General features: G+C 35.7%; 1 protein-coding gene across 4 annotated transcripts in view; it reads left to right on the forward strand.

The window, feature by feature from the left end:
- ADGB (androglobin) overlaps positions 1 to 23,534 on the forward strand; it is a 198,147-nt gene that overhangs the window by 131,491 nt on the left and 43,122 nt on the right. For all 4 annotated transcript variants that reach the window (XR_003036243.2, XM_024996676.2, XM_059889738.1 and 1 more), the window contains 7 exon segments: positions 568 to 661; positions 4,029 to 4,163; positions 4,905 to 5,058; positions 7,220 to 7,407; positions 12,286 to 12,470; positions 20,744 to 20,937; positions 22,921 to 23,032. Coding sequence is in view for 3 of the 4 variants with exons in the window: in XM_024996676.2 (XP_024852444.1) it covers positions 568 to 661; positions 4,029 to 4,163; positions 4,905 to 5,058; positions 7,220 to 7,407; positions 12,286 to 12,470; positions 20,744 to 20,937; positions 22,921 to 23,032 (1,062 nt within the window). In the remaining variant the exon portion in view is untranslated.

Raw genomic sequence — 23,534 nt, forward strand, 5'->3', positions numbered from 1 at the left:
CGATTTCAGATACCAGTAAGTTCTATGAAGAAATTAAGATAATTAGAAAAAAAAAGTCAATTTCTGACATGTTAAATTTGAGACGCTTATGATGGATTCACATTTTTTTGTCAGATCATCTCCTCTTAAGCCTTTTGTGGATTATGCTTTAGGTTAAGCTTCAGTGAGATCCCATTAGCCACTGTTCTTTAGGGAAAAAATGGATGGATTATAGTTTCTAATACAAGAGCATTCATAAGGACTTTTTTGCTGTGATAAGGGATCTTTTGTTGTAAACTCTTTGATGAGTATATTCAATTAGATCAAAGAGCATTTTATGATTTTTTTAACTAGAGATGAAGGGAAACAGCATAAAATGATGATCAGAACTCTCAGCTAAAGGTTCATAGCTTTGTATTTTATTTTATTTTTTTAGCTTTCTATTTTAAACATGCTTTTATTGCTAGTAAAGCTTCTGACTCTGGATATCACCTTACTTGTGAGTTTCAAGTGCTTCACCTGTAAAAGGAGGGCTTAGAACAAGATGATTTTTCAGGCACCTTACAGTTTTTATATTGTTATTTTTAGATACAAAGGAAAATGCCAGTGTTGCAGATTCGCTTCAGAAAGTTTGGGCTATGTTGGAACAGAATATGGAACAGTATGCAGTTTCTCTCTTAAGGTAAAGCAGCTCAATGATGTTTTTTTCTTTTTAATGTACATTTATTTATTTTAATTGGAGATTCATTACTTTACAATATTGTATTGGTTTTGTATTGCAGTATCTTGGTATCCTCCAAGTTCCAATTCAAATGCCACCATATTCATAGGGTTTTTCCCTAATCACTGCAGCTAGAAACATACCATTGCTTCTGAACTTCCCCAGTTACTACTTCTTATTTGTCTTCACTGCACTTATCTAATATTCTAAGCAGGAAAACTCTGAGAAGCAAAGCAGAGTTTCTTGAAGTCTTTTGGTGCTCAGGAGACAAAAGTTAAAAGTTTAGGACCTGATAGGGCAGACTATTGTTGTTTTTGATGTCCAATTGCTAATCTATGTCCTACTCTTTGGCAATCCCATGGACTGTAGCAAGCCAGGCTTCAACAGTGAAAGCCATCACCTGAAATCCCTGGTGAACTGCACTCTAGAAACAAGGACAAGTGTGAGGTAAATTGGGCCTTAGGAAAACTGCATTTTAACCACAAATCTTCTTGGAATAAATCTGATGCTAGGAAAGACTGAGGGCAGGAGGAAAAGGGGGCCACAGAGGCTATGATGGTTGGATGGCATCACTGACTCAACGAACATGAGTTTGAACAAACTCTGGGAGATAGTGAAGGACAGGGAAGCCAAGCACACTGCAGTCCATGGGGTTGTAAAGAGTTAGACACAATTTAACAACTGAACAACAACAAATACATAAAAGAAGCAGACCATTTTGATGTAGGAGCTAGCAGACCAAATCTCTAACAGTAACTATTATGGAAATGCTCAAGAAAATAAAGAATAAAGAGAAAATAGATTAAAAGTTTAGATTAATAAAGCACAGTTAAATGGAGATTACATAAATACAGTTTCTAACAACTGAATTTTAAATGTTTGAGTTTAACAGCATATCAGGCAGAATAGAGGAAGAGATTAGTGAACTGGGAGATAGGTCAATAGAAAAATAGTGGAAAATAAGGAAAGAACTAAGGAAAATGTGGGACATGCTTAGAAAGTCCAGTATTTATATCATTATAGTATCAGAATATAAAAATATAATAGCTGATAAATTTCTAAAACTGATAAAATACATCAACTTATATTTTCAAGAGACTCTGCATGCAGAGTCTGTGCAGGAAAGACACAAAGGAAACCATACCTAGACTTATCATAGTCAAACTGCCAGAAACCAAAGGCCAGAAGAAAAATTTTCAAAGTTACCAGAAAAATGAGACATATTATTTCCAAAGGACAATTAGACTAATGGCTACATGTAGGAGTAAAATCTTAACCTTAGAAATGCAAAATGCAGAAATTGGATAAATGGAGCTACAGAGTTCTAAAGTTCTGGCATTACTGCAGAAATGGTAAAAGTAATAATCTAGATTAAATGCTAATAAGGCAAGGATGCATAATATATTCTCTAGCAATTTGCTAAATGGATCAACTAGTGAATTTAAGAAATAAGATTAATATTACACATCTTCTAGAGAACAGAAAAAAAGAGGAAACACTTAGCAACTCAAAACCTTGGTTTTAAAATCTCAGCAAACATAGTTAGTTAAAAAAAAAAGAAAACAAAAAACTGAAATTGCAAACCAGTCACCCTCTTGAAATTAGATGAAAAAATGTAGCAAATCAAAATTGGAATGATATAAAAAGATAATATCTTTTAATTAAGTGGGTTTTCCACTCTGAGACATGCAAGAGTGGTTTAACATTAGGAAATGCATTAATTCGGCACATTAACAGGGAAAAGGAACAAATCATTTGGTCCTTCGGATAGGTTCAGAAAAAAACATTTGAAAAAAAGCAACACAAATTCAAAATTTAAAAATTTTTGGCTAACTAAGTTTAGAGAAGATTTTCCTTAATATGTTATGGTACCTAGTATATTTTTTAAATTACTGTAAACATAATTAGTGGTGAAGGTTTGAATGCTTTTCCTTGAGTTGGGAATGAGACAAAGATACCTGCCCAAACACTTCTATTCAAGGTAATCCTGAAATTCTGAAAAGGGCAAAAAGGTAATAAAGCAATATAAGTGTCAGTAGAATTTGAAGGGAAGAAATAAAGCCACCATTTACAGGCAATATGGTTGTGTATATAGAAAGTACCCAAAAAAATGCCACATGCACCAGAAGATATAACCAACCTCGTCTCTGTTCTTGTAATTATTTTTAAAAGCTTTTTAATACCCTACTTCCCTGATGGTTCAGGGGGTAAAGAATCCACCTGCAATGCATGAGACACAGGGCATGCCTGTGTCTTCCGGATCTCTTGGTCAGGAAGATCCCCTGGAGGAGGGCATGGCAACCCACTCCAGTATTCTTGTCTGGAAAACCCCATAGACAAAGGAGCCTGGCAAGCTACAGTCCAAAGGGGTGCAAAGAGTGGACACAACTAAAATGTGGGTGTGCAAATATAAACCTATCATTTTCCTTCCACTACCAAAGACCAGCAATCAGAAAGAGCAGATGAATCCTGTCCTCCCTAAGGATCTCTATGGCTTTGCTTCCCACTGACAGTACAGTCAAGCCATCCACCATCCGGAAGCCAAGAGCAGCTCTAGCTCTGTATAGACCCCTACAGAGAACCACGGTCTATGACTATTATAGCTTCTGTCCCAGCTAATACCCAACATTATACAAAAGACCTGAGACTCCTAGTGCTACTGAGGCTGGTTCTGGTTCCTGGCTGGGTGGGAGCTACAGGACCCAGGATCTCTCTGATCATTTCCATTGCGTTCTGGAATATACCACAGCCTTCCAGTGGGGCAATCATGGAAAAACCTAGTTGCACTAGAAATCATGAACAAGGAAAACTCTGGCACTCTCCCCTTGTTCATGGCCTTTGCTTTTAGGGTTTATTTTTAAATCTTTTTTTTTTTTTTTTTAGAAATCAATTCCTCACTGTAAACTATGTTCTATTATTTATTCTCTACATTGAATCCCCAGACTTTCAGTGGCTCCTATTCAGTTTTATTGCTAGTTTTCCTGCTTCTAATTTTCTCACCCTTATAGCTTGATCTTTGGTGCTGATTTCCCATCTGTAAATTTTAATTACTCCCAGAGTCAGGAATTAGGTTCTCCTTCAACTAAGAACTTCAGATAACTTTGGGCACTTTCGAGAGACATCATGGTTGACCTGAAATGGTCACCTCTGCCTTTGAGCCACACACAATGAGCCTTCATTTGATGAAGTACTCAATCCATCCAACAATGGACTGCAATATTTTATGCTGGGTGGGTTTTTTTTTTTTTTTTGGTTCATTTTTTATAAATAGAATTTATTTCAAAAATTGCTTTTGCCATTGGTACTTAAATTATTTTTACCTTTCCAGACTTATGTTTAAAAGCAAGTGCAAATCTATGGAATCTTATCCATGCTATCAAGATGAAGAAACTAAGATTGCTTTTGCTGACTATACTGTGACTTACACAGACCAGCCACCAAACACTTGGTTTATAGTTTTCAGGTGAGTCTATCATATATTGGTGAATAATATCACCCCTAAGTGGTATAAAATATTCACATAGAGAGAGTTTTATTTGTGATAGTAGTAATAGTATGACCATTTAACTTGCTTTCGGAACTTAGTTAAAATTCCTTCCGTATCTGATGTGCATAAATGAGCTATTATAGAAATTTTATCCATGTTTCATTAAACAAAATATGAAGAATATGAAGTTAACTATTAGATCTTTTGATGAATATGGCTTCTCCAATGGTTCAGCAGGTAAAGAATACACCTGCAATGCAGGAGATACAGGAAATGCAAGTTCAATCCCTGGGCCAGGAAGAACCCCTGGAGAAGAAAAGGCAACCCACTCCAGTAGTCTTGCCTGAAAAATCCCATGAATAGAGGAGCCTGGTGTGCTACAGTCCATGAGGTCTCAAGAGTTGGACATGACTGAGTGGCTAAGCATGCACACATATGTAATAAACTGATATGCTTTGAGTATAGAAATGAACTATTTCATTTCCAAGCAATAGCATGTTAGAGTCACAGATTATTTATAAATAGGATTTCTTAAAAGGTTAGCATTTGCATGAAAAAAATAATGTATTAATTAGAATTCTAAAGGAAAAAAATATGTGTACCTTTAAGTTATTTGCAACTTTAAACTTATTTTTTTATTTCTTGGCTTCAAACTTAATTTCAAACTTACTTTATGATGTTCATGCCAAGGGAAACTTCACTCTTTTGTAATTACAGAGAAACATTTTTGGTTCCTCAAGATATGATTTTGGTTCCCAAAGTATATACTTCACTTCCAGTCTGTATGCTCCACATTGTTAACAATGACACAATGGAACAAGTGCCAAAAGTGTTCCAAAAAGTGGTGCCTTATCTTTATACCAAGAATAAGGTAGGTTTAAATTGATTCTCCTCATGTGATAGAATAGCAGTGAGAAGCCAGCACCCTGAGATTTTCCAGCAGAAGGTAGAACAGATGTATTTTCAGCCCATAATTAGGCCCTGGTCTTTCTGCAGAGAAGTCTCCTGTATTTGACAGCAATAGGTACTTAATGTGAGTGCCAGAATATTATCCTTTTAGTCCCCTTCTTATCTTTTTGCCAAAGAAAATATGACAAAAGGAAAATGTTAGAAATCCCCATTATTAAAATTATAAAATCATACAAACCCTTAAAATGAAAATGGAGGTAAAGAGCACATTTAGTCTTATCCCTCAGCCAAATTATCATCAGGTTGTCTCAGTTTCCCACTGGGTTTTTTATTTGATTCCTAAATATGTTTGAAGATTGTGTTTACACAGCCACTCACCAAATTTTGCCTAGATTTCCTTTTGAATATAAAAATTTTTTACATTTGTAATTGGAAATCAAAGGTCTCAAAGATCCATAAGAAAAAGATGATTTAATTCAAAGGGAGATTCTGCTAAGTTCACAGATGTCATTAACTTCTAGAGGTGAGCTCTTTACTTCACCAGATAAGTATACTAATACCGATCATGTTAGTCATTGATACCTACTTTGGGTAGAGATCTTTAGTTGGTGTTTAGTTAGAACCACACAAGACTCTGATTCTTATTCACATGCAGCATTCTTTGGGTTTGGTTTAGCTTTTGCTTAGTAGCTCCACTGTAAACCTCCCTTCCTTGAGTAAACTTAAATTTGGGGGGTAGCTTTAAATGAGAAGGAAATGGCAACCCACTCCAGTATTCTTGCCTGGAGAATCCCATGGACAGAGGAATCTGGTGGGCTACAGTCCATGGGTTTGCAAAGAGTCAGATACAACTTAGCAACTAAACCACCGTAAACATCAGAGAGTTTTCTCTGCATCAGAGAGCAACTGGCATACAAAACCTGTATTTTCCTGCCTTGTTAGAAATGTCTGGAACTATAAACTCAGAATTGAACTTCTGTGTGTTATCACTTTCCCAGGTTCCTTAATTGCTTCTTTTCTCCAAGAGCTCATCTCCAGGGTCACAACTGGGTTCCATGGAACCAGACCTCTGCTAATTCAATAGTTTTACTTGCCACTCATCATACCAAGGGAACTATATTTCCATAAACTCTTCTGCTTTTTTCATCTCATATTTAGAAAGGTGATTCTGAAAAGACAAGAAAATCAAGTAGGAAGCTATTCAGCTAATCCAGGAGGCAATGATAAAAAAAAAAAAATAACTTGTCTTAGGTAGCATTAGAAGAATTGGAAATGTAATAATCATCTACCACAGTTAAGCATGTTTTAATGGCCAGGGAAACATACAAACAGAAATATTAGAGTGTTCCATTTTCTCAAAAAAACATGTAAGATGGAAGTTTTTAAGAGGAATTTCAAAACATAATACTAAGTGATTTGTCACTTATCAAGAGATTTGAAGATTTTTATGCATATTAAGATAAAGCATTTTAGTACTGTGAAACCATATATAGGAAGGGGCCTCCCAGGTGGCGCTAATAGTAAAGAACTTCCCTGCCAATGCAGGAGATATAAGAGACATGGGTTCAATCCCTGGGTCAGGAAGATCCCCTGGAGGAGGGTATGGCAATCCACTCCAGTATTGTTGCCTAGAGAATCCCTTAGACAGAGGAGCCTGGTGGGCTACGGTCCATAGGATTGCACAGTCAGACACAGCTGAAGTGACAGCACCACCTATATATTGGAAGGCAGCTAAGCTCACCACTATACTACCAACCCTAGTAAAACCATACATTGTATCTTTGAAAACTAGTAACGATATTACTTGCTGCTGCTGCTGCTAAGTCGCTTCAGTCCTGTCCGACTCTGTTCGACCCCATAGACGGCAGCCCACCAGGCTCCCCCGTCCCTGGGATTCTCCAGGCAAGAACACTGGAGTGGGTTGCCATTTCCTTCTCCAATGCATGGAAGTGAAAAGTGAAAGTGAAGTCGCTCAGTCGTGTCCGACTCTTAGCGACCCCATGGACGGCAGCCTACCAGGCTCCTCCATCCGTGGGATTTTCCAGGCAAGAGTACTGGAGTGGGCTGCCATTGCCTTCTCCGAACAATATTACTTACTTCAGTGTAATTCTTCTTTGTTGTAGAAAGGCTATACATTTGTGGCTGAAGCATATACTGGTGACATGTATGTGTCATCCTCTCGATGGAAACTGCGTCTCATTGGTTCTTATCATCCACTCCCGTGCCTGTCTCGAGACCCTCCATGTAACACCTTTGCCATAAAGGAAATCAGAGATTATTACATACCCAATGATAAGAAAATTATATTCAGGTATGTAACAGAAAGGAAATGCATTCCTTTAAAATATCAATATCTTGTACTACATAGTTGACTTTAAATTTAAATATTTTATTTAAATATTGATATTATCAAAATAATTTTTTTGGTAAAATCCTAATTTTGAACTTCAATTTTATACTCTTTTGAAAACAGCAATATGATTGTATAAATGTTATGTAAGATCCAGCCTATGTTGCACAAGTGGTTTCTCAGTCCTCATCCTATTTTTATTGTTGTTCAGTCACTCAGTCATGTCCGACTCTTTGTGACCCCATGGACTGCAGCATGCCAGGCTTCCCTGTCCATTACCAACTCCCAGAGCTTGCTCAACTCATATCCATTGAGTTTGAGCTCATGTCCATCATCATCCATGTAGTGATGCCATACAACCATCTCTTCCTCTGTCATCCCCTTCCCCTCCCTGCCTTAAATCTTTCCAAGCATCAGGGTCTTTTCTAATGAGTCAGCTCTTTGCATCAGGTGGCCAAAGTACTGAAGCTTCAGCTTCGGCATCAGTCCTTATGATGAATATTCAGGATTGATTTCTTTTAGGATTAACTTGTTTGATCTCCTTGCAGTCCAAAGGATTCTCAAGAGTCTTCTCCAACACCATATCAAAAACATCAATTTTTTGGTGCTCAACCTTCTTCATGGTCCAACTTTCACATCCATACATGACTACTGGAAAAACCATAGCTTTGACTATACAGACCTATATGGCAAAGTAATGTCTGTGCTTTTTAATATGCTGTCTAGGTTTGTCATAGCTTTTCTTTCAAGGAGTAAGCGTTTTTTAATTTCATGGCTGCAGTCGCCATCTGCAGTGACTTTGGAGTCCAAGAAAATAAAGTCTCTCACTATTTCCATTGTTCCCTATCTATTTGCCATGAAGTATGGGACTGGATGCCTGATCTTAGTTTTCTGAATGCTGACTTTTAAGTCAACTTTTTCACTCTCCTCTTTCACGTTCCTTGAAAGTCTCTTTAGTTATCCTATTTGGCTTTCATTAAACATTCTTCATAACACTCTTCCTTCTTTCTACTCTCTCCTTGTTCTGTTCCATCTCTAATGCTTCTCTTGTGTTCAGTTCAGTTTTCAGTTCATTTCAGTCACTCAGTCATGTCCAGCTCTTTGCGACCCCATAAACCACAGCACGCCAGGCCTCCCTGTCCATCACCAACTCCCAGAGTCCACCCAAACCCATGTTCATTGAGTTGGTGATGCCATCCAACCATCTCATCCACTGTCGTCCCCTTCTCCTCCTGCCCTTGATCTTTCCCAGCATCAGGGTCTTTTCCAGTGAGTCAGCTCTTCGCATCAGGTGGCCAAAGTATTGGAGTTTCAGCTTCAGCATCAGTCCTTCTGATGAATACCCAGGACTGGTCTCCTTTAGAATGGACTGGTTGGATCTCTTTGTAGTCCTCTTTGCAGGACTCTCAAGAGTCTTCTCCAACACCACAGTTCAAAAGCATCAATTCTTTGGCGCTCAGCTTTCTTTATAGTCCAACTCTCACATCCATACATGACCACTGGAAAAACCATAGCCTTGAATAGATGGACCTTTGTTGACAAAGTAATGTCTCTGCTTTTGAATATGCTATCTAGGTTGGTCATAACTTTCCTTCCAAGGAATAAGTGTCTTTTAATGTCATGGCTGCAATCACCATCTGCAGTGATTTTGGAACCCCCACAAAATAAAGTCAGCCACTGTTTCCACTGTTTCCCCATCTATCTGCCATGAAGTGATGGGACCAGATGCCATGATCTTAGTTTTCTGAATGTTTAGTTTTAAGCCAAATTTTTCACTCTCCTCTTTCACTTTCTCTTATGTATATTTCTCCTTATCTGCCAACTCATCCTTCTTTTCATACTTATCTATATATTCTCATATCTCCCTGAGAATACATAGATAAGTAGTCCTCATCATGGACTCCACTCTCTTTCATTTATCAGATCTTTGGTTTTAATTCCCACACACTTCTCATCTTTGTGCCCTCCTCTTTATTCTCAGCGTCCTCCACTACTTCGTAGTTTCATTATATTTTATCTACAGAAACACTGTGTTTCTGGAATACATTTCTCCATTATATTCACTCTTTTTCTTCATGTTTTCTATTTCTTTCTCTCTTTCTCTATCACCTTATTCAGTACATGTGTGTTAGTCGCTCAGTTGTGTCCAGCTGTTTGTGACCATCATGGACTGTAGCCCTCCAGGCTCCTCTGTCCATGGAATTCTCCAGGCAAGAATACTGGGGTGCATATCATACCATTTTCTAGGAGATATTCCTGACCCAGGGTTAAAGCCGGGTCTCCCACATTGCAGGCAGATTTTTTACCATCTAAGCCACCAGGGAAGCCCCTATTCATTACAAATCCATCCTTTACTACTGGAATAGTTACCTTTCTAACACACGTGATTAAATATGTGATTAAATACGTGATTCCCTTTCATTGAAATTTGGGAGATCGAAGCGTCAGCTGAATTGATTCCTGCTGATGGGAAATAGATGGGGAAACAGTGGAAACAATGTCAGACTTTATTTTTGGGGGCTCCAAAATCACTGCAGATGGCAATTGCAGCCATGAAACTAAAAGATGCTTACTCCTTGGAAGGAAAGTTATGACCAACCTAGATAGCATATTAAAAAGCAGAGACATTACTTTGCCAACAAAGGTCCGTGTAGTCAAGGCTATGGTTTTTCCAGTAGTCATGTATGGATATAAGAGTTGGACTGTGAAGAAAGCTGAGCACCAAAGAATTGATGCTTTTGAACCGTGGTGTTGGAGAAGACTCTTGAGAGTCCCTTGGACTCAAGGAGATCCAACCAGCCCATCCTAAAGGCAATCAGTCCTGGCTGTTCTTTGGAAGGAATGATGCTGAAGCCGAAACTCCAGTACTTTGGCCACCTCATGTGAAGAGTTGACTCATTGGAAAAGACTCTGATGCTGGGAGGGATTGGGGGCAGGAGGAAAAGGGGGCGATAGAGGATGAGATGGCTGGATGGCATCACCGACTCGATGGATGTGAGTTTGAGTGAACTCCGGGATTTGGTAATGGACAGGGAGGCCTGGCATGCTGCAATTCATGGGATTGCAAAGAGTTGGACACGACTGAGCGACTGAACTGAACTGAACTAAATTGATGGCTGTGAGGGAGAAAATACCCCATGCTCTCTCTTTTAGACGTTGCTGGTCATTGGAATTCTTTGGCTTGTAGATTTATAACCCTGGTCTTTGTATTCCTCTTCATGCACCATTCTCCCTGTGTCTCTCTCTTTCCAGATGTCTCATTTTCATAAGGTCCTCGTTTTAATTTGATGATTTCTGTGGGATAATATCTCCAAGAATGGGGGCATGGTGAGGTGCTAGGGTCTAGGACTCCAGCAGGTTTTTGAGAAGAAATAATTTAACCTATAACAAACAGTGACAGTGAATCCAGAGGGAAAATAAAGGATTTTAAGATATCAAGGAAGTGAAATGGACAATCTTGGTTGATTATGGTTTGACTTTGGAAACTGTTGGAGAATAAGTGTTGTTTATTTAAATAGAGGTTTCAGGAAGAGGACTCTATTTGCTGGTTGGGCAACAGAAGGATGATTAATTCATTTTTACATGTTAAACTTGGTAGACCAGTGAAATGTATGAGAGATATTGCATAGGGGTGCTGGGCTGGAAACATGGATTTGGAAATGAGTATTCTGTTTCTGCCCATTGAAGTGGCTGGGAAAATTTGTACAAAAAGAGTCAGATACTGGACAGAATATTAGGATTCTCTGATATTTATGAGAATGTTGATGTGAGAGAAGTCTAAAAAAAACACCCTTGAATTAGGGGGTACAAAAATTGTTATGCCCATGGGGAAAGGTTTTTGAAGAAAGAAGAAATGAGGGTTGATTCAACCCTGTCAAATTCCCCTGAGAGATGAAGGAAGATGAGAACTGAGATTTCTCTAGGGTAGTGACAAGCTGCTTGAAACCATGGCAAGAGCAAGTTTAGCACCTTGTCGGGGGCAGAGTAGGGTGTTGTGAGTGAGTGGAAGGTGATGAGCTGAGATAGTAGAAGTTGACAACTCTTCTTAGACTGTAAGCTGGGGAGTAAAATAGAGCTGAAGCTGAACAGCAGGGTTGATTGAAGATATTTTTCAGTTTGGTTTTTGTCTTGTTTTGATCTGTTTTTAAACAGGTGAGACCTCCTTGGGTACAAAAGCCAAACTCAAGAAGTAGTAAAGTCAGGAAACAAGATACAGAAGAGAGAAGAGAGAAAAGCAAATTTGTAGAGACACTGAAAGTTTATAGAATCCTGAGCATTTGCTAGGATTCACCTAAAGTAGGAAAGAACCCCAACAAAAAGACTAGAGATCTTAGACTGCATTAAGGGACAGAGTTAGGAATTTTCGTTATTTTTCCAAGGGTCCCAACCGGCATGGTTAAAGGGTGAGAGCACAGGTGACAAGTACTACTTTTGATTTCTATTTTTGTGGCTCCAAGAAAACACGTGACAGTGAAGTTTTGAAAGCTACTGCCAGTTGTGGTCTTTGTTCCACTGGAGAGGAGGGCGTGATGGAAAGGTGCAATGTGGCAGTAGTTTGCAATTTATCAAATTTTATCAGTGAGTACATACCATATCTAAATAAAACATTACATATCTCTGCTTGGGATGTGATAGTAATAAACACCTCATACATAATTTCATTTTACCCGAGCATACTGGGATCTTTAACCAAAGTCTATAATAGCACTAACATTTCCAGGATTTTAACTGACTGTATAAAGTAGGTTTACTTGTAGATTATCATATCAGTACATGATACAATTTCCTTAGTGATTTGAAGAAAAGACTGTTGATAAAGATGAATGTTTTTCTTTACAGGTATTCAGTTAAAGTTGCATTGCCACATCCTGTTACAATACAGGTACGCACATCCAAACCAGATGTATTCATCAAGCTACAGATCTTAGAAAACGAAGAAGTTATCGTGAGCTCTACAGGGAAGGGTCAAGCTATCATACCGGCAATTAACTTCCTGGGGAATGAGAAAGCCTTGAGCTCCCAGTGTAAGTGTGGCTTTTAAAATTGGTCATATATAGATTCATAAACAGATATTTATATAACTGATGGTTAAAATGTTTTAAGATAAAATAGCAAGTAAAATCAGTAAAATTTGATACCATAGTATTTTTAGAAAACTATTGCATTTGTGCATGACATTAATCCCTGAAGAGCAATAGATTTGTTATAATTGTACTTTAAAGGCTTTATTATTTGAGCTCTCTCAGATTTTCAAATAAGAAATAGATTTTTATTATTTTGAAAGAATTTTTAAAATTAATTAATTTATTTTAATTAGAGGCTAATTACTTTACAATATTGTAGTGGTTTTTGCGAAACATCGATATGAGTCAGCCACGGGTGCCTGTGTTCCCCATCCAGAACCCCCTCCCACCTTCCTCCCCATCCCATCCCCCAGGGTCATCCCCATGCACCAGCCCTGAGAGCCCTGCCTTATGTATCGAACCTGAACTGGCGATCTGCTTCACATATGATAATATACACGTCTCAACGCTACCCTCAAATCATCCCACCCTCACCTTTTCCCAGAGTCCAAAAGACTGTTCTTTACATCTGTGCCTCTTTTTTTACTTTTATTCCAAATTCACTATTTTTAGAAAATATTCTACTTATTAAAATTAATAAAAATGTTGAAATTATTACCTGCAGTGTAATAGTCACCAGAGCTTTTAACTAATAAAATTATTTCTGAAATAAGGGATAACAGTGATACTGTAAGATATATTCATTTATTTTAATAACTTGATTATGACTACAAAAGTAACACATGCCCAATGTAGAAAGCTGAAAAATATAAAATTATAAACAAGGCAGCAAGAAATCCTTTGTAATCATACAACCCAGAACAAAGAAATACTGTTAGCATATTAGCTCTTACACCTCTACTGTCCATTTTTACATTCTCATTTTAAACAAAAGTAGAATATTACCAGTTTTGGTAATTGATATTTGTTTTTCTTATTTGTGACATTGGTGGGGGTCTTCAAACCTATGTTAAATAAGAGTGATGATGATATACTTCTTATTCTTAAATAGGAAGGCTTAGAGCATTTACCATTCAGTATGATGTTTGTTGTTGACTTCTGATAAATACCCTTGGTAATATTTAAGAAAGTTTCTCTCTATTGATAATTAAGGATTTTAGTATAGGTTTGAAACTTTATTGGTTACTTCTTTGTTTATAAAAATCATCAAATTTTATCCCTTTGAGTCTCATAAATTAATTTTTAATTTGGAATACATTCTTGAAATAAAACTTATTTATCCATGATGTTTCAATATAATCCTATGTTTTGAATATACTATTTTATCTGGTTTGTTAGATATTTTCCCTTTAACTTTTAACTATTATAATATTTTTACAATTTCCAAAAAGTGTTTTAGCTGGTCTTTTGTTGTTAATATCTACTTAAACTTTTGGAGTTAGTGTGATTTATATATGTTCTATTTTTAGCATTGGATAGATGTTTTCACTGTGAACTAATTCAAATCAGTTTTGGTTAGTATTACATTGAGGTTTATAAAGAACACTTATTCTCCATTTTGGAGGTAAATGATTTGATGTCTAAATACATGTGCACCAGCACACACATTCTCTGTCTCTCTCTATATATATATAATAAAAAGAAAACTTGCTAATTGCAATATTTAAAATTTCAGTTGTCATTTACATTTTATCTTATTGGCTTGTAATTTTTTGAAAAATGTTAAGATCTATTTTAGTTGTAAAATGTGTACAAATTTATCCCTAATATTTTCCAGTTTACATATCTATATGTTACATTGTTAGTTGCAAAAAGTTCTGCATTTGCTTTATATTTATTTATATGCTGTATTTTTAAAATAAATATAAAGCAGTATTTTTCAACTTTAATAGATTGTATGATAGTAATGCTGGTTCTTCATTTGTTATCATTTGTCTGTTCATTTTGGTTCACACATTTAGCTTTTCAACCTTTCTCTTATAAATGGGTATTTTTTTCCACTTAATCTAAGATTCTGATCTCTGAAATGGGGTGATGTAATCCACTTACATTTATTTGATAAGCTTGCTTTTTCTGCCTTCGTGCTTTATTTTAAAATTGATTATACTGTCTAGCTGATCTTTGCATAGCTATGTGGTGGCTGGCATTCTTCCTGATCTCTCATTATTCCCAATAGCGTTTATGCTGATTATCTCAAGTATATAAGCAAATCACTAAAAAGAATTTACCTGTTGCCTATTTTCTAATATTCATATGTTTCTTTTCTTCCTCCTTTTTAAAATAAATGCAACCAAATCAGGACTCTTTTTCTCCTCTGTTATTGACCCTGGAAACTGTTATTGCTGCCCAGGGACATTCCTTTCCAATATGAATGAAAATCTGGAGGAGCAGAGAATTGAGAAGACACTACATTGTAATGACACAATTAGGGCACAGATGTCACGCTTTAGACACAGGAAGGTGGGAAATTCCCTATTATATCAGTAACACAATGAGCTTAGTTAAAATTCTAATTCAGATCATGCCTCCTTTCCTCCCATCTTTTTCCCTTTATCCCTGAACATCCTCTAGATCATCTTCAGTACTAGTTCATGTTTCTGCTTTGTGGCTTTTCATGCCAATCTGCCTGCACCATTTCTATATATTTATTTGGATAAGCCCAAATAACAAAATATAATATTTATACATATTTCTCTTCAAGTATGTTAAGACCAGTAAGGGTACTATTAGGTTTTGCTAGTCCAAATTCCACTCTTACTCTTGAAGATGACTTTGTTTTCTTTTCTCTAATCCATGCTGTACAGATTTTTTGTTGTTGTTTTTTGCTTTACTTCATGCAGGAACACTGTAATTCCCCAAAACTTCAGCAGGTACTGTGGGCAATTCTCCTATCCTGTTTACAGCCTTACATCTTTTCTTTAAGTAACTAGTTGCCCCAAACATTATTTTCCAAAGTTTTTGATTTATATTCATAGAGGCAAACACTGTAGTTTATCATATCAGTTTAGTTCAGGTCAGTTGCTCAGTCATGTCCTACTCTTTGCAACCCCATGGACTGCTGCATGCTATGCTTCACTGTCCATCACCAACTCCTCGAGCTTGCTTAAATTCCTGTCCATTGAGTCGGTGGTGCCATCCAACCATCTCATCCTCTGTTGTCCCCATCTCCTCCTGCTTGTATAGCTTATCATTATTTCATTTTAAAATTTAGCATTTTATGGCTGAGTAATATTCAGTTCAGTCCAGTTACTCAGTCTTGTCTGACTCTGTGACTGAGTAATATTACTCAGCCATAACAAGGAATGCATTTGAGTCCGTTCTAATGAGGTGGATGAACATAGAACCTATTATGCAGAGTGAAGTGAATCAGAAAGAGAAAGATAAATACTGTATTCTAACACATATATACAGAATCTAGAAAAGTGGTACTGAAGAATTTATTTACAGGGCAACAGTGGAGAAACAGACATAGAGAATAGACTTATGGTCATGGGGAGAGGGGAAGAAAGGGTGAGGTGTATGGAAAGAGTAACATGGAAACTGACATCACCATATGTAAAATAGATAGCTAAAGGGAGTTGGTTGTATGGCTCCGGAAACTCAAACAGGGGCTCTGCATCAACCTAGATGGGTGGGATGGGGAGGGACATGGGAGGGAGTTTCAAAAGGGAGAGGATATAAGTATACCTATGGCCTATTCATGGTGAGGTTTGACAGAAAACAGCAAAATTCTATAAAGAAATTATCCTTCAAAAAAATTAATTTTTTAAAAAGTTAGCTTTAGCAAGAGGATCACACATAACCATTTGACACAATGGTATTTTTTTACTTCTGGCCAAGAAAGTGACAGCGATGGAGGAGAAAGATAATGAGAACATAATTCACAAATTGACCCCAAATTAGAGCCATTATCCAAGAATGTTCTTCTTTTACAAGATGCTTCTATTTCATAATTGTATTTTCTAAATGAACTTTAACACAATATTTTAAATTTCCACTGAAACCAAAAAAATCATTTTCCTTCTGATTGCTTTGAATATATAGATTAATTATACCTTCATAGTATTGAATTTCTATGCAAGTAAAGGCTATTTATTTCCATCTATTCAGGACTTCTTTATGGTTCACAGAAAAGATTGCAAATTTTCTCCGCAGATTTGATAGATTAGCTATCATAAATTAGATATTTTCTTTATTTAGATGTCAGACAGACTCTAGTTTTAAAGAATGCTATTAGTTTATGTTTATGAATCATATAAGCAGATATTGAAATTTCTTTTCCTTTCTAAATGTTTTTTAAGGTGCTTCTCTTGGAAACATATCCATTTATGAATTTTTTACTGTATGTATTTCTGGAAGGCCCCCACCAAAAATACATGCAAAAAATGTGTTTATGTGTGTTATATTTGTAGTGAAATGGGACATGACAGATTAAGTTATATATTCTGTAAGCAAACACGGAAAAGTAAAGTGTTAAGTCTCTCAGTAGTGTCTGACTCTGAGATCCCACAGATTATAGCCCGCCAGGTTCCTCTGTCCATGGGATTCTCCAGGCAAGAATATTGGAGTGGGTTGCCATTTCCTTCTCCAGAGAATCTTCCAGACCCAGCGATCAAACCCAGGTCTCTTGAATCGCAGGCAGTTTCTTTACCATCTGAGCCACCAGGGAAGCCTGTAAACAAACATTATATGATACTAAAGAAGGAATAAATTCCATTGCAAAGATATTGAAGGCTTTTAAATGAGCTAGGAACAAAGATCTTAAGCCTCTTTAGGTTTTTTGCTATCTCATGGAAATTTTAAAAGCATGTCTGTATATCTCATATACTTATTAGGAATAATATCAGTACTCATGCTGTAAGGGTAATATAAAATTCATAATTTTCCACAAAATTTTCTTCAGTTCAGTTCAGTCGTTCAGTCGTGCCCAACTCTTTGTGACCCCATGAACCCCAGCACACCAGGCCTCCCTGTCCATCACCAACTCCCAGAGTCCACCCAAACCCATGTCCATTGAGTCAGTGATGCCATCCATCCATCTCATCCTCTGTCATCCCCTTCTCCTCCGGCTCTCAATCTTTCCCAACATCAGAGTCTTTTCCAATGAGTCAACTCTTCGCATGAGGTGGCCAAAGTATTGGAGTTTCAGCTTTAGCATCAGTCCTTCCAATGAATATTCAGGACTGATACCCTTTAGGATGGACTGGTTGGATCTCCTTGCAGTCCAAGGGACTCTCAAGAATCTTCTCCAACACCACAGTTCAAAAGCATCAGTTCTTTGGTGCTCAGCTTTCTTCACAGTCCAACTCTCACATCCATACGTGACCACTGGAAAAACCATAGCCTTGACTAGACGGACCTTTGTTGGCAAACTAATGTCTCTGCTTTTCAATATGCTATCTAGGTTGGTCATAACTTTCCTTCAAATCTAAGCAATTGAGGATTTGAGGAAGAAATATGGATGAATAGTAGTATAACATTATATTTCATATAGTTGTATAAGGTTCAAAATTGTTGATGATTTTTCAAAATTAATGCAAGCAGTCTCCTACTGATAGTAATGTGTTATCATTCTAATCATTAGTTTATATAAATAGTACTTAAATTTTTAAAGAAATCTGAATAGACATTTTTCTAAACATATAATATGCATGTATTAGATAAATGCTTAGAATTAGAACTGTTGAGTCACTGGGTACAGACAGTAGTGATTTTGGTATATATTGTCAAATTACCCTCTGTTGAGTTTCATAAATTTATCTTCTTTTACCTATGCCCCTGAATGACAGGGTTATCATATTTTTTGGTTCTTCATATTTCTGGTTTCAATTTGAATGCTAAAAATTTATTTATATTTTGCTTACCATTAGAGTGGTTTAAGCGTATTTTTATATATTTTATATATCACCTTTTAATATTTCCTTCTTTGAAAAAAATTTTGAGTGCTTTGCCCATTTTTTTATTGGAATTAGTTGTTTTTTTCTAATTTATGTGTCAGTCAGTCAGCTCAGTCACTCAGTCATGTCCGACTCTTTGTGACCCCATGAATCGCAGCACACCAGGCCTCCCTGTCCATCACCAACTCCCGGAGTTCACCCAGACTCACGTCCATCGAGTCAGTGATGCCATCCAGCCATCTCATCCTCTGTCGTCCGCTTCTCCTCCTGCCCCCAATCCCTCCCAGCATCAGAGTCTTTTCCAATGAGTCAACTCTTCTCATGAGGTGGCCAAAGTACTGGAATTTCAGCTTTAGCTGAAGAACACCCAGGGCTAATCTCCTTCAGAATGGACTGGTTGGATCTCCTTGCAGTCCAAGGGACTCTCAAGAGTCTTCTCCAACACCATAGTTCAAAAGCATCAATTTATGTGTAGACTATCATATATTAAAGAAAATGTTTTCTTTATTTTATATTTGTTTCAAATATTTTTCATAACAGTGGGTTATGAATGATTAAGTACACACTTGAAGGAATTAATGAGGGAAAGAATAGGGACTTTGTGTGATTCATTTTTAATTTTTTATTGAAGTATAATCTACATAGAGCAAAAAAATAAATCTAAGTTGATGAGTTTTGATAAGTTTATCCATCAGTGTGACCTACACTCTTAACAAGATATGGAACATTTCTGTTACCCAGAAAAATTCCCTCAGGCTATTTCTATTCAATTTCCCAACACCCAAAGAGGCAAGCACTGTTCACATTCCCATCACAATAAACTAGTTTTGCATCTTCTAAAACTCCATAAAATGTAAATGCTCTTTTAGCACACTCAATGTAATGTTTTTAAGATACATATATGTTGTGCTACTCCATTCCCTTTTGTACTGTTGAATGTTATTCCATTGTATGGATATACCATATGGTTTATAGCTTTAGATTTTTATTGGAATTTTGTTAAACTTGGGGAACATTGGCATCTTAACAAAACTGAGTTTTCTGGTTCATGAACATATATCTTTAATTTCTCTCAACAATGTTTCATGCCCTCAATGTACAGATTTCACAACTAGTTTATTAAATTTCTATGTAAGAAATTTATTTTTATGGGAACTCCATCTAGGACTAAGAACTTATGTAGATTATACCATTTGATAGCTGTATTTAATTAACAAATCATGTGAGTAATATAATGGTACTTGTATGATTTGTCAATTATCAAATAATATAGACATTAAAAATTACAATAACATGCATGTGGATAGTATTAAACACTGAAGTAGTCAGAACATGTGGTTTTAGTTTATTGTCATTCAAACGGCACATGAATGAGAATTTGTTGAATTACATTCTTGAAGCAATCAGTGGTTGCTCAGAAAATGCGTTGTTCTATCCAAGTCATACACCATTACAGTGTTTCTTCAAAACCAGGATATTTCCTAGAAGCCAGTGATGTTTTTTATCTCATGAAAAAATAAATTGACCTGTCCCTTTGAATGTGTTTTATAAGGATATAATAAATAACACAGTAATGATTATATATTTCTGTAAACATAGTATTCTTTAGAAAATAATGTTGAAAGTCTACTCAGGAGTAATCTTCCTTAACCCTTTAAAATTTATATTTCATATGGAAGTATCTTCATATTAGTTATTCATTAAAATATCAATGTCCTACAGTTGGTATGACATATTTAATTTTTAAATGTTGAAGCCCCATCATGAATAATAAAAAATGTTATATAATTAGAAGACTAAGAAGGGGCTTGTCATACAATTTTGTGAATATACTTCATGTTATTTGACCAGAAATGTCATCCCTAAAAATTTTGAGTAGTAATTATTTACCAAACTTAAAATTTTCTATAAATATAAATTTTTCTTTAAGACAAAAAAAATTATAGCTAGAACTTTGGTCTTTCTCTGCAACTAGATAATTTAGTGTTAAATAGTATGACTTGTTTTATTATTATTATATAGTCTTTTCAGTCCACATTGGAAACCGGTTTGTGTTATTTCTTTCTTAAGCTGTCAGTTCTGTCCTCCCTGCTTGGTTTTTAAGTAGACGTTATAACTTGACCTTCCCTGGTGGCTCAGACAGTAAAGCGTCTGTCTACAATGTGGGAGACCTGGGTTCGATCCCTGGGTCGGGAAGTTCCCTGGAGAAGGAAATGGCAACCCACTCCAGTACTCTTGCCTGGAAAATCCCATGGACAGAGGAGCCTGGTGTCCATGGGGTCGAAAACAGTCAGACACGACTGAGCGACTTCACTTTCACTTTCAATGATTATGTATTCCACATATTTTAACATAAACAATATTTCTCATATTCAGCCAGCAAGCAAATTCTTTCAGCTCATGCTGCTTTAAAGAAAGAGCAAGATTTATACATCAAGAAAAAATCTGCAGGAGGTCAGAAATCCTATAAAAGGCCTGGAAGTGCAATAGTAGACACTGGTCAGCCTATTATGGATGAAGATACCAGCTATATACCCACTATAGACGAAAATGCTAGCACACCACAGCAGGTAATTAACATTTAGAAGATTTATTCAATTGTACTACTCCTAAAGCTCAACATAAATCATAACAATTATTTTCCTAAAATTGAAGAAATATAGAACAATGTATATAATTTAAAGCAGCAAATAAAAACATGATTTATCCATTGGAGATCAAGAAAATAAATTAATTGAAAGAAATAAAAACAAAATGTCAAAACCAAGTCCTAATATGACAGTAATTGGGCCTCTCTGGTGGCTCAGCATAAAGAATCCACCTGCCAATGTAGGATGCTCGAGTTTGATCCCCAGGTCAGGGAGATCCCCTGGGAAAAGAAATGGCAAGCCTCCAGTATTCTTGCCTGGAGAATGCCATAGACAAAGGAGCCTGGTGGGCTACAGTCTATGGGACATGACTATAGTTGGACACAACTGAGCAACTGAGCATACACAGAATTACATAGAAAAATCAATTAGTAGTTAATATTTGAATATTTTAACACATACTTTTCAGAAAAGAGTAAATTAAGTTGAAAAACAAAATACATTTGATCAGTAGGATTTGAAATATTAAGTATAAACTTAATCTTTTAGATTTCTAAATAGAACACTTCACCTCATAAAAAGTAAATATACTTTTTCATAGAACACACAAGAAGCCTCAAAAAAACCCAAACTATACTGTGTAATTGTCATCTGAACATAATTTAATAATATATAAATTAATAATTATCAGCTTAAAATCACATAAACATGAAAACATGTAAATATACTAAATAATTCTTTAGCTTAAAAATCCTTTAAAAAAAAAGTATCAAATACAAAGCGCTCAATAAAAATGAGAACTACAAATCAAAATTTGTAAACCACATCTAAAGTAGCATTCAGTGGAACGTTGACTTTTTTAATTAACTCATCAGAAAATACGAATGATTCAAACAAATGAACTAAACTATTGAAACAAAAAAGTTAGAGAACAAGTAAAATAATAACTCAAAAATAAGGAGAAAAAATATTGATAAAATGAGTAAAAATTTAAGAAATGGGGAACAAAATCTACAACAATTAAACTCTAAGGTTTTTAAGATTAATAAAAACGCTTGCGTTTTGTAAGACCAATCAATTAAGAAAAAAGAAAGAAAATATAAATGAATCGAGTATAGAACAAAAATTAGGATGAAGGTATAAATGCAAACAACAGGTTTAAAAATTTTTTTAAGTATTATATACAACTTTATATTAGCTAGAGCTTCCCAGGTGGTGCTAGTGGTAAAGAATCTGTCTGCCAATGCAAGACACAAGAGACAGGTTTAGTCCCTGGGTTGGGAAGATCTCCTCTAGGAGGAAATGGCAACTGACTCCAGTATTCTTGACTGGAAAATTCCATGGACAGAGGAGCCTGGCAGGCTACAGTCCACTGGGCCACAGAATTGGACACAACTGAGCAACTGATCACACACACACACACACACAAGCTAATTTAAAACTTAGAAAAATTGTTTTAAATGTAAAATTCCTGGGGTAGGAGGAAGAAGAGACTAGCTGCTCCACAAAAAGCAGAAAATATGAAAGAATAATAAAACAAATCATAATCAAAGTCATACCTTTCCAAAAAGCATAGGCCTAGCTGCTTAACAAAATAGATCTAACAGACTTTTGAGGAGTAAATTATTCTAGAAAATAGAAAAACAATACAAACCTTCCAGTCTTTTTTAAGAGATTAATGTAATCCAGATGCCAAAACTGAGTAACAAAAGTAAAATAAATTTAACTTATAAACATGAATGCAAAAATTATAAATACTAGAATATATGATAGTATTGATGGGGATATGAGGCTATTATAGACTGTGGTATTACAGAATTTTGGAGAACATTTAACAGTATTTAATTAAATCATTATTGTATGATCCAGAAAAAATGCATTTATTATGTGCCTAAAATAATAAATGATTAAGCATATACTACATTTATTTTTTATTGTTTATACTTAAATATTGCATTTTTCCAGGTATACAAGTATATTATACAGTGTTTGGTGTTATATAACAGTTGGCCTCTCACTGAAAGTCAACAGATGTTTGTTCAAGCACTAAAAGACTTAGAGAAAAATGATAACAAAGGTATGTCACTCCAAATATTATTCCTGCATTTTATATTGTCTATACATATTTAACAGTAAATTTGTCATGTAATTACTAAAATATTATTGCTTACAATTTATGCTCTAATCCAGTGGCATTTCCTGTTCTATCAACTGATTACGTGTTTCAACATTTTCAGTATTTGGTTATGAAAACCAAAAAATATATGATTGTTTAGTCAAGTTTAAACAACTTTTGTCCAGTTAGTAAAAATTACTTGATGATTATCTAACAAAGGTACTCTAAACTTTTCTAATTATAAATTATTTTTGTCCAATTTATTAAAAAATATAACTTTAAAGATATGTTTTTAAAATATTTAAGAGAAAAAGAATCTTCCACTGAAAGAGAATTCAGGTTTATTTTTTCAAAAAGTAAACTATTCTCAATATTTCTGAGCAGGAAATAACAAACTGATGCTTTAGATTTAAAAAAAATTGGAAACAGCCTCTACTCTTAAACATATATTGCATGTATGCAT

The sequence above is a fragment of the Bos taurus genome, chromosome 9, assembly GCF_002263795.3.
Source record: "Bos taurus isolate L1 Dominette 01449 registration number 42190680 breed Hereford chromosome 9, ARS-UCD2.0, whole genome shotgun sequence".
Classification (NCBI taxonomy): domain Eukaryota; kingdom Metazoa; phylum Chordata; class Mammalia; order Artiodactyla; family Bovidae; genus Bos; species Bos taurus.